Raw genomic sequence first — 12,533 nt, forward strand, 5'->3', positions numbered from 1 at the left:
CTCCTTGGGGAGCTCCTGTGCTCTTCGTGAAGAAGAAGGATGGGACTTTGCGATTGTGCATCGACTATCGAATGCTCAACCAGGCCACAATTAAAAACAAGTACCCATTGCCGCGTATCGAAGACTTGTTCGATCAGTTGCAGAAGGCTAAGGTTTTCTCGAAAATCGATCTTAGGTCTGGATATCATCAGCTCAGGATTAGGAATGAGGATATTCCTAAGACGGCCTTTCGGACGAGATACGGACATTACGAGTTCACAGTCATGCCGTTCGGACTGACCAATGCCCCCGCAGCTTTCATGGACTTGATGAATAGGGTGTTCAAGCCATTTTTGGACACCTTCGTGATAGTGTTCATCGACGACATCTTGGTGTACTCAGAAAGTCGAGAGCAACATCGAGAGCACCTAACAGTTGTGTTGGAGACCTTGCGAAAGGAACGTTTGTATGCCAAGTTCTCTAAATGTGAATTCTGGCTCGAGGAAGTCATGTTTTTGGGACACGTTATTTCTAAGGAAGGAGTGTCCGTGGACCCTGCAAAGGTGGAGGCTGTACTTGGTTGGCAGCAACCAAAGAACGCGCGTGATATCAGGAGTTTCCTTGGACTAGCGGGTTACTACAGAAGATTCATTCAGGATTTTTCTAAAATTGCGTTACCCCTGACAAAGTTACTGAAGAAAGAGACTAAATTCTTATGGGACGAGAAGTGCGAGGCGAGTTTTCAGTTGTTGAAGGAACGACTTACCAGTGCTCCTATTTTGACCTTACCTTCTGGTAAGGGCGGGTTCGTGATTTATACCGATGCCTCTGGGTCAGGCCTAGGGGCCGTGCTGATGCAGAATGGGAAGGTGATCGCTTACGCTTCTCGACAACTTAAAATTCACGAGAAGAACTACCCAACTTACGATTTAGAGTTAGCTGCAGTGGTGTTCGCACTGAAGATATGGCGACATTACTTGTATGGGGAGCAGTTTGAAGCATTCACCGATCATAAGAGCCTTAAGTACCTATTTTCACAGAAGGAATTGAATATGAGACAACGGCGTTGGCTTGAATTCCTCAAGGATTACGACTTCACCCTCTCCTACCACCCAGGAAAGGTGAACGTCGTGGCTGACGCCCTCAGCCGCAAAGCACCGGAAGTTTCGATTAATGCTTTATTTGCTGGATGGAGGTTGGTCGAAGACCTAGCCTCATGGGAACCTTTCGCAATCACTCAAGGTTCAATCGGCTTATCTCACCTTGTTGCTCAACCTGAGCTGCTTGCGAGGATCATCAATGGACAGAAAACGGATGCACGCTACGAGAAGTTGAAGGCTCAAGCGATATTGGCAGATACACCTTTTCGTCTGAAGGAGGATGGAAGTATATGGTTAAGGGAGCGCCTTTGGGTTCCTGATGACCCAGTTCTTCGAGATGAAGTTCTTGCGGAAGCCCACAAGTCTAGGTACACAATTCACCCGGGTAGCACGAAGATGTTCAAGGACCTGCAACGCAGTTATTGGTGGAACGGTTTGAAGCGAGACGTGGCTGAGTATGTCTCGAAGTGTTTAACGTGTCAGCAAATCAAGATCGAGCACCAGAGACCCGGTGGGGTCATGCAGCAGATAGAGATCCCTCTTTGGAAGTGGGAAGATGTTACCATGGACTTTATAGTCGGTCTTCCGAGGACGCGGAGGAAGCATGACGCGATTTGGGTGATCGTAGATAGACTCACCAAGTCGGCTCACTTCCTACCTATCCGTCTCAACCAATCGTTAGATAGTCTCGCTGATCTTTATGTTAGAGAGATTGTGAGATTGCACGGTGTTCCAGTCTCGATTATCTCCGATCGTGATCCTAGATTCACTTCAAGGTTTTGGGGACAACTTCAGTTGGCGTTGGGCACAAAATTAAAGTTTAGTACTGCATTTCACCCTCAGACGGACGGGTAGTCGGAGCGTACGATTCAAACCTTGGAAGACATGCTTCGAGCCTGTATGATGGACTGGAAGGGAGAGTGGGATTCCCACATCAGTTTGGCGGAGTTCACGTATAACAACAGCTATCATGCGAGCATCGGGATGGCCCCATACGAGGCTTTGTATGGGAGGCCATGTCGATCACCTGTTTACTGGGACGAGGTTGGCGAGCGAAAATTGGAGGCACCTATAGTCTTGCAACACTATACTCAACAAGTGCAGATGATTCGGGAACGACTCCGTACCGCTCAGAGTCGGCAGAAGAGCTATGCAGATAGACGCCGACGAGAGCTTACCTTCGATATTGGTGAGATGGTTTTTGTTAAGGTATCTCCGACGAAGAGCGTATTTCGGTTCGGGAAGAAGGGAAAGCTGAGTCCTAGATACGTCGGAACGTTCGAAATCCTGGAGCGAATTGGAGAAGCAGCTTATCGCGTGGCGTTACCTCCGCAGTATGCTCAGATCCATAATGTTTTTCACGTATCCATGTTGAGGAAGTATGTTCACGATCCATCGCATATCATTCATTATGATGATGTGGACATTAGAGGGGACTTGACTTTCGAAGAAAGACCAGTGGAGATCATCGACCGTCGTGACCAAGTGCTTAGATCAAAGACCATATCATTTGTAAAGGTTCGGTGGCAACATCATGGGATTGACGAATGTACTTGGGAACCTGAGAACGATATCAGGGAAAAATATCCTGACCTGTATTTTGATTCTTCAAGGTAATAGATATTTCGCGGACGAAATTCTTTTAAGAGGGGTAGGATGTAAAATCCCATAAAAAAAAAATCTGTTTGGACCCGGGCCGGGTCGGGTCCGGACCCGACCCGGGCCCCTTTTTATGTTAGGGTTTTAAGAAAAACCTGAGCATTCGGGCGCCGCTACCCACCCCCCCTTCTCCCCCTTCTCTTGCGGGAGGATTTGGGAAACCCACCAGGGGTTTCCCCTTCCGGTGCCCCCTTCGCCTTTAAGAGAGAGGTCGGAGGGCGAGGGGAGTCTCGCCTCCCTCTCGCAGCCCTCTCGAGCTTCCTCCCCCGCGCCGGTCTCCTTCCCTGCTGCGCCCGCCGCCGACGCCGGGAACCACCCCCCCCAGGTACGTCGTTCTTCTCTTCTCCTCCCTCTTTTCTTCCTCACCCCCCCTCCTCGTCACCTCGCCGGGAGGCCGGGAGGCCGGCAGGCTCGCAGCCGCTGCCGCAGGCCTCCCACTGCCTCCCTGTACCATCGGGGCTCCGATAGGTGGCTTACGCAGCCCCTGTCGTCCCCTTCTCTCGATGGGGATCGCCGGCAGGGGACCTGAGGCCCCTGCGACCCCCCTCCCTGTCACCTCGCCGGGAGGCCGGCAGGTGGCTCACAGCCACTGCCGCGGCCTCCCACCGCCTCTCTGGGTCGCCATGGCCCTGACAGGTGGCCTACGCGGCCCCTGTCATCCCCGTCTCCCTCTGCGAATCGCCGGAGTGCCGGCAGGGGACCGGTGGCCCCTGCGGCACCCCTTTTTGCTGCCACATCGTGCTGTCGGCAGGGGTTGGCCCCTGCCGACCTGTGCCTTCGGCAGGGGCTGGGCCCCCTGCCGTCTGGTGCTGTCGGCAGGGGTGGCCCTTGCCGACCTGTATTGTCGGCAGGGGCTCAGCCCCTGCCACTTCGTGCTGTCGGCAGGGGTTGGCCCCTGCCGACCTGTGCCTTCGGCAGGGGCTGGGCCCCCTGCCGTCTGGTGCTGTCGGCAGGGCTGGCCCTTGCCGACCTGGGTTGTCGGCAGGGGGCTCAGCCCCTGCCACTTCGTGCTGACGGCAGGGGTTGGCCCCTGCCGACCTGTGCTTTCGGCAGGGGGCTGGCCCCCTGCCATCCATGTGCTTCTGGCAGGGGTTGGCCCCCTGCCATCCTTATGCTTCCGGCAGGGGCTGGCCCCCTGCCATCCTTTGCTGTCGGCAGGGGCTCAGCCCCTGCCACTGTGTGCCGTTGGCAGGGGCTCAGCCCCTGCCACTTGGTGGTTGTCGGCAGGGGTTGGCCCCTGCCGCTACGCTATGTTTAGGCAGGGGCTTGTTCCCCCGCCGCTTGTCTGTTTTCGGCCAGCAGGGGCACACCTCTGCTGCCTCTCTTTTCCCTAGGCAGGTTTGTCTTTCTTTTGCTCCGCATTATTATTAACATAGCACTGTTGCAGACCTCGCATCGGACCCTCGCTCTGGCTCCGCGGCCCGAGCCTCGTATCATCTACACGCGTAGACGCACGCAGCTGCAAGACATCCCGAGGTAGGGGAAAGTCGCACGAATAGTGTATATGAACTAAATAAAATAAGACTTCTGAGATAGAATGATTATTTTTGCATATTTGCGTATCTGAAGAAGTATGTGTTGATCCATGTTTTACTCTGTGTGATTCTTTTGAAATTGCATAATGTAAATTCTTTGGGTAGACTCATTCTAGAAAAAATCAAGTAGTTTACTTGGCATGCCTGTTTACGTGTACAATTACTTAACTCATAATTGTCTATTATGCATGCTTGTCCCTTTGAAACTGCATACTTAAGATAGATTTTGTGAAGAGACTCAAAACCACTGCAATTGCCATTATAACCAAACCTGAAGACAGGTATGATACAAATAGTACTGGGGTCATTGAGTACCTCGAAGTGATCAAGCAACCCTTTATTGATATCAATGAGGTATTACCGGCCTCCACAGGCCCATTTGCTCATAAGGCAATACATGCATGAACCAAAAGTAAAAGTTGGCGTGGGAAAGAAAAAGTTGGCGTGATATGGGAATGAAACTGAAAAGAAATCTCAGCGAAAGAAAATAGAAGAAACAGAAGATGACGTTGACAGAAATGAAGTATTTCAGCAGTAGAAGGAACAAGAGGACTCGGCTGCTGTTGAAGAACAAAGGGCTCGGCTGAAGGGGGGAAAGAGATAAAACAGACGTGACCTGTTTGTAAACTCGACTAAAGGTCGGCTCGTCTGCGAACCCGGTTGTCTGAAGAGGAGAAATAGCAGGTACGATAGGTCGTGGAGCAAGCCCTTTCACGATCCCTGATGAAGAAACAGGCTCGACTGAAATAGGCCCCTTTCACGTTCCCAATGAGGAGAAAGACTCGACAGAAGGCTTGGCAGATCGTCACCAATGGGGCAGACTCTTTCCCAATGAGAAAGACTCGGCAGAAGGCTCTGATACCATGTTAAAACTGCTTTGCGTTTGTTGTTTTATCGTGAATACCGAGAAGGAGGAGGGGAGAAGAGAGGAGAGAGGAGGAGGGATTTTCCTTTGGAATCGGCAGCCACCTATTTTCTGTATGCTGCACTAAACATCATTAGAATAAAATAGGTTTACAATCACTTTTTACAATGGCAAGATTGCCCCTGGTTAGTAATGTAAAATACATTATAATGGTAGCATACACGTGCATATGTTCTATATGGATATGGATCCAGAACTGGATCCATATCCGATCTATATTCTAATACTTATGAACCATTTGTGGTTCTTATGAGAGGTCTTTTGTGTGTATGATTTGAAGATTCGATCGTTGATCTCATCTTCTTTCAAGAACAACAATAAAAGAAAACTTATAAAACAAATGTATAGATAGACTTCAAAGCATTTAGCTCAGATAGATTTCAAATCTTGATATCCAGTTCAGATAATTTTCTTTTCATTTTCCAATGACAGTAGCCACGCAATATGAAAAATCAAAAGTCCAAAGGCACAAACTTTTGACTTGTTTGACTTGAATTGTTGTCAAAATCTTTCAGCCGTAATTGTTAAAGGGGGGGAAACAATTCTTACACTATGCCTTCTTATGAAGTGCCGAAAATAATCACATTTTCCTAGCCCGGAAAAGGCCACAAAAAGGAAAGGAAAAAAACGAGCCTATTATACTCCTGAGATATCATAAATAGAACGTATATTGCCTGTGCTTCCAAACGTACAAACATATAGCAGATTCCACCTGATGTTATCTAAGGATTCCCATACTTTCAGCTGTCATTGTTAAAGGGCGGAAACAATTCTTACACTATGCCTTCTTATGAAGTGCCGAAAAATTCACATTTTCTTAACCCGAAAAAGGCCACAAAAAGGAAAGGGAAAAAAAGTGGGTGGGTGGGTGGATGGAAGTTGTGGAGAAGTGCTCAGAGCTTTCAGAAATAAAAACAAGCTTATTATACTCCTGAGATCTCATAAACAGTAAACATATTGCCTGTGCTTCCAAAAGTACAAACATATATCCGCTTCCACCTGATGTTATCTAAGGATTCCCATACTTTCACCATTTGATTCACACATGCATGTGCAGCCAGATGCTATCTAAGGATTCCCATATTTTCATGATTCAATACATGCACACACATGCATACATACACAGATATATGAATCAGGAAAGAATCAGGAAAGTAGTCAGTTCTTTGAAGCATCAAAATAAAGACAGCACGCCAAAATTTTAAAGCTTACATGACAAGAAAAGAGAAAGCAATATTCACGTGATAAAGTAACCTTCTATAGCAAACAACAGAAAAGGAAAAAAGACCAATAAAGACAACAAAATTTTGTTCTACAACCAACACGTGACACTAGAAGGGAAAAGCATTGCTTGAGCAAATTATTGCACAAACTAATATTATTGGAAGTCCCATATTGGTGATTGGGCCATCCCCTTCCTACTTGTAAGATCAGAAAAAAGTTGTAAGGTTGACTGATGCATAAAGTGGTACAGCATACAACTTTCTGAAGTCATCACAACAATGAATAAATGTGAACAATAAAATAAACACTCACCCGCCAGTGGTTGCAGTAGAAGGCTGACCAGTAGCATCGTTCTTTCTAACATCTGCCAATATGCCACTAATTTTCTCTTCCTCAAATGCAAAATATACTGGATACTGCAATAATTTAAAAACAATAATCAGAATTCCTTATTTAATGGAAGAAAATCTGCATGTACAATAATAGCTTGAATAATAATAAATGTAAAAAGTAAAAAATCCAATGGTATCAATAGAAAAATGAAACAAAATGTACATTATTTAATGCATGTGCAAGAATAATGCAGCACAGTTGAACAAAATGAAATTTCAGCAATAAACTAAACCTAAAAGTACTTTTAAGATTTCCATATATGATCATCTCCAACAACAAGCAGTTCAAGACCTCTTTCCTTAAAGCTCTCTTTCAACTTTCAATAGCCTAATAAGCCAAGATGAGCAGACTGTTGATGCCAATCTGTGCAGGAAGCAAATAGAGACAGTTGGTATGAAAACCAAGAAACTACAGCTCTACAGTTCCTTATATTAGTTTTTATCAGCAGAACCAGATACTTGTATGGAAGAAAATCCAAATCACCAGAAAAAAAATGAGCATCATAATTATCACTATGCAACTCTGTGAACAAGATCTAACCTTCTCCCAGTATTCAGGAAGAATTAACTCAATATATACTAGAATCCTCTTGAAAGCAGCCACAATATGAAAAGATTCATATGTTGTAACGACCCCAATCCAGACCCTTTAAAAATGTGGAATATTTTTTTTTAAGAGTTGTGGAAAACTTCCCAGAGACCTGGGGTCCCTACAGTTCCAATCTGAGTTGGATAACCACACACCACAAACAACTTACATTTATCACTCATAACCAATCCACTGAACTCTTTTATTAATGAATCAATAAAAATCATATGTTCAATGTCAACATAGAAATAACAACTTGCAGTAATTAAGAAGACTAAAAGTAAATAACAGTAGAGCCACTTTGTCCGCAAGTGAAGCCGTCTGAAACAAATGTGACCCTCGTATCCCCTCAGAAGCAAGTCGTCTTCACTGATCACCTGGGTCTGGGAAAAACCAAGAAAATAAAAGGGTCAGAAATCCGAGGAATTCTGCGTACAGGTTTCCCTAATGAATCAAATAAGAAAAAGAGCATAAATAAGATCCATGTAATATTTTAGAAGGATACAATTATAACCAAATTATAAGGCAATTAACCAGTTATGCCACAATAAAATAAACATTAAACATGAGGGAAACTAAGTGAATAACAGTGATTATAATTTAATCAATAAAGGCATTTGAATGTAAGGGAGACCAACATCATGCAATGATCAATGTATAACAACCAAGTGAACAGGTAAACATGCATGAACTAATGCAGAGCAAGAATATGCATGATTTATGTATAATGCATGAACCCATATTATCTTTCATTTAAGCTCCCCTCTTTCCATATGCATGTCCTATTAAATGCACACAGTTTTTAAGTTCCTCTTTTTAATTTACCATTGCCCGCGGATACACCAAACGGGTACAGTCTCCGAGGTCAAGTAGGGTTCCCGGGGTAGCTTAACACACAATTTGTATTTTATTACCGGGTTCCACACTTAGCCCTCGACCGATATCAGGAAATAGCACCATCCATCGGAACCTTGGAAAACAGCATCCAAAGTCGGGGACACCAGGGAAAACAACATCCACTGGCGCCACTTTCTTGGTATACCAAAACAAACTCACAATTGTGACTAACACACCACTCCCGGGTAAAGTGGCGGATTCTCCCTAAAACCGTAGCCAAAAAAAGAACCTCAATATCGGGTTCAGGGGCAACAAAACGCACACGGAGTTTTTGTATCCTCACGGTTTCCCCTAAACCGTAATATCCAAGATTCTCACGCTAAAGCAGGGACATCAAGGAGAAAGTGAATTACACTGTTCTTTACTTTCTTTTATTTGGTTATTAATTCATTTCTTTTACACTTGCAAATTTACATGCGAAATTAATAACATAAGCTTGCACATCAGCATGCTAAGCTTTTCACGGGACCACCGCCCATGACAACATAGAACAGTGCGGTAAAACATTAATATCACCTTTGATTTGTTGTAATGCATCAAAATAACTAAATCAGAGAACAACTGGTTCTCGAGGCTCACCCAGCCCCTGATGATCCAATTTACCATCAATGCATTCATAAGCAAAAATCATCAATCGCATGCCTCCACGCATTATTTTTCACATGCTTTTCAGTGCTCATTCGTGTATACAAATTTTTGGTGCATAAAACAATAAATTTATAAACATATGCATGAGTTCGCACATGTACAAGTTAAAGATGCATGCTTCCATTAAATGCTTTCATTCCATACACATGCTCATATCCCATGTATGATTTTATTTAGACTATGCATTCATGTCAATGCATGCTTTAACATACATGTTCATGTCACATACACACTTTGATGGAATTACACATCTTAATCAGCATGTGAACCTTCAAGTGGTGGTGCACGTGTCAATACATCAAGTTAGTGTGCGATATGCATAAGATGTAGCTTTGCAGCAAATACTTTGATTTTAGCTTAATGTGTGAGATGCAGGGAAACAAAACATGTCATGCTCTTACAGACATAGGTCTAAATATCAGGTAAGCATAAATATGAAAATTTCAAGAACTGAACCTTACACAAGCTAATCTAACTCAGCCTAAAATATTTTAGTTTAAGCCTTGGCAAACAGCCTGTATGATAACAACCGAAAACATTTACATGTTTAGCTAAATTATGATAACACCCCTAACGTTTGTGTCATACAGATTACATGGGTGTATTCCTAACAATCTTTGCACGTCCATATACCTCTTAATCACCTTGTAAATAGGTATGACAGGATGTATGACATAAATCCATTATGCTACTAAGAAATTTAACAATTATGAAGCAAATGACCACTTACACATGAATATATATAAAAAAACAATATAACCATGCAAAGCTGGACTAACGCAGGTATAATGTAGTCTTATTTGAGAAGCAATGACCCAGCCAATGCACTTGGATGAGGCTCCACAACCACCAGGCTCGGCCTGTCAGGCCAGCCAAATTCGGCTGGGCTGACAGCCAGCCCACCTTAACAAAACCTGTCATATGTATATATATATTGTTACAGATGGGGGCTGCCAACACTTTGGCAAGTGCTGCCAGACCTCACAAGGACTGGGTATTGCCCAGCCGACCCAATTTGATTTGGTTTAAGTCTAGTTGTCAAATACAGTAACCCAAGTTTTGTAAATGAGAACTCAGATAAATATGTATTTCAAGTTCTAGTTCTAATAAAATAAAATCTCAGGTTCAGCGAGTATCAAAACTATAGATGTAATACGCCTCCGAGCTTAGCCTGTATGCACTATAAGTATTACTCATATAAGAGAACTAGTTCAACCCTGAAAACGAAATGGGGGCAACAAACATAGTAAAATAAAAGAAACCTAATGCTAACAGGTAAGTAGAGTTGAAACTCTCCTCTGAACACTACAAACCAAATGTGAATCTGGGTTTGGGCAGATTCTGGATTCAATTCTGAAACTCAACAACAAGTAAAAAGAAGCATAAACAACCAAAAACAGAGTGGAAACATGTAGGATCCAAAAACCTATTTACATATTAACAATTAAAATTTGCTTTTATAGTTGATATCTGATTACAGGAGGGTACCATTCAGCATGTCTGCACTTTATCTTAGTTTGCATTAACCTCATAACACAAAAGAATATGCACTTTCAGAAATTAGTCCATAAAATTTCCAGTCTTCGGTATATAGCAAGCGTTAAGCCTATTCCAATACTTATTAAGACTGCAAAGGTTTCACAGCAACCTCGATCGACTATTAAACATGCAAAGCTTTATCTAGATGGAATTTACCAGAAGACATAATACCTACGCCAATTAATAAACAGAGGCTTATTCAAAAGGACCGTGTATGGGTATATCTCCCTTCAAAAGGACTCAGAGTCATAGTTCAACAACCCAAAACTCCATCAATCAGCGGACTGAAATCCCTAAAATTGTCGATTTGGGGTCTCCGGCACATCAAACCCCCAAATCTGCCTCTCCCTAATGAGTACCCTAAAAATATTCCATGGAAAGCAAATCTACACTCTCGTTCTCACTCGAAATCAAGAGGAAAACCCGTACCTCTAATTTTCCGGCGATCGGAGGCTGGAGGCATGTATGCACGGTCGGCTGGGGCTGCTTCTTGCTGCTGCCGTGATGGGGAGCTCGCTGGAAGTCGGCAATGGTGGATGTGGGCTGTCGCAGCTCGCCGGCGACCTCCTCTCACCCAACTCGACAGAGAGAGATAGAGGGAGAGAGAGATCGAGGGAGACGAGGGAAGAGGGTGAGACCCCCTCTTCCACCTCCCATTTATCGTCGAACCCCCCCCCCTTCTTGCCGAGATGGGTGGGGTTTCGGTTACGCCTGCGTAACCCCCACCCTCTCGCCCCTTTCTTGATTTGCTGAAGACCTAACGGGCAACCCTTATCGGGTTGCCCCTTTCTTTAAAAGGGGTTACACAGGGGGCGCGGCTCGGGTCCGGACCCGAGGCCCGTAACCCGACCCCCAAACTATATGGATCCACCAGTTGGATCCGAATGGATCCAACTGTGGATCCTCGGATAAATAATAATAAAAATTTAAATTTTTATTTATTTCTTATTACTATTATTATTATTATTAGCTTTTATTTAAAATTTACCCTATCCATACCAATTGACCCCCATCAATATGGATCTGCAAGTCGGATCCATGTGGGTCCAAATGTGGATCCTCGAATTTGCTTAATATATATATACATATATATATATATGTATATTTCTATTTTATTACTAATATTAATATTATTTTAGTATAACGCAAATATTTAAGCGTAAATACCCCTTTATGGGTCCTGGATCCGCGACTTGGATCCCAGGCCCAAATCACACAAGTTTTAAAAAAATCGTGGTCATTACATATGCTGTTGATTAAGTTCAATTGGTTTTCCAAAAAACACCTCCACTTTCTCTACTATTATCTAATGTTAATATGAAAAACAAAACTTTGCGGTTAGAAGCCTCAAATTATGGCAAATCCTGTTGCTCACAGACTTTTCCACACCCTTGGAAGCCAGTTATAACCTATCCTAGAGGTACTTGCAAGGATCACAAGTTAGAAACAGAAAACTACAAATTTCTTTCGTATTCCCACCCAATTATTTCAACTTTTCATTAACAGGTATTCATTTTTTCAGCAATTTGAATGTTTCCTTCACTTAGTTTCTCTGAAATAAGATGGCTTCCTTCTTTTTCACTATCTAATTCATGTAAATATCCATTTTTTCTGAAATTTAAAGTATTCCATTCTCTAATTTGAGAGTTCCTAAGACGTAAAGTATGTTCATGACTTTTGCAATCAGGAATGACACTGCCATAGACATTGTGAGAAATTAAAGAAGTTATTTTGACAGCACTGCTTGCAAATAGTAGGAAACTTCAGTTTCCATTACTTCAAAATTAAACAATAAAGTCTCCTTGCTTGTTATTGAATGGGTGATGAAAACTTTCTTTATCAGCACAAAGAACAATCATCATGTTAAAAACCAGAAAAATGGCAATTAAAATAACCAACTTATAATGAGCAAAATCAATATCTCACAAAGATGCCCAAAGCCGTGATGTGTTGCATGGATATAACTTGGTAAAACTCAACAAAAGAAAACTAATTTCCAACGTTTGAGTGGTATCCTATAAGCATCATCAATACAAGAAGGTAAAA

The 12,533-nt window shown here is 43.3% G+C and overlaps 1 protein-coding gene across 1 annotated transcript in view; it reads right to left on the reverse strand.

Moving 5' to 3' along the window:
* Positions 1–12,533, reverse strand: part of LOC149837864 (uncharacterized) — a 40,408-nt gene that overhangs the window by 17,223 nt on the left and 10,652 nt on the right. The window contains exon 4 of the mRNA XM_090008139.1: positions 6,735–6,838. Within this exon, the coding sequence (XP_089864265.1) occupies positions 6,735–6,838 (104 nt within the window). The remainder of the gene's footprint in view (positions 1–6,734; positions 6,839–12,533) is intronic.

This window comes from Nuphar pumila, chromosome 5 (genome assembly GCF_984573655.1).
Source record: "Nuphar pumila chromosome 5, dmNupPumi1.hap1.1, whole genome shotgun sequence".
In the NCBI taxonomy this organism is placed as follows: domain Eukaryota; kingdom Viridiplantae; phylum Streptophyta; class Magnoliopsida; order Nymphaeales; family Nymphaeaceae; genus Nuphar; species Nuphar pumila.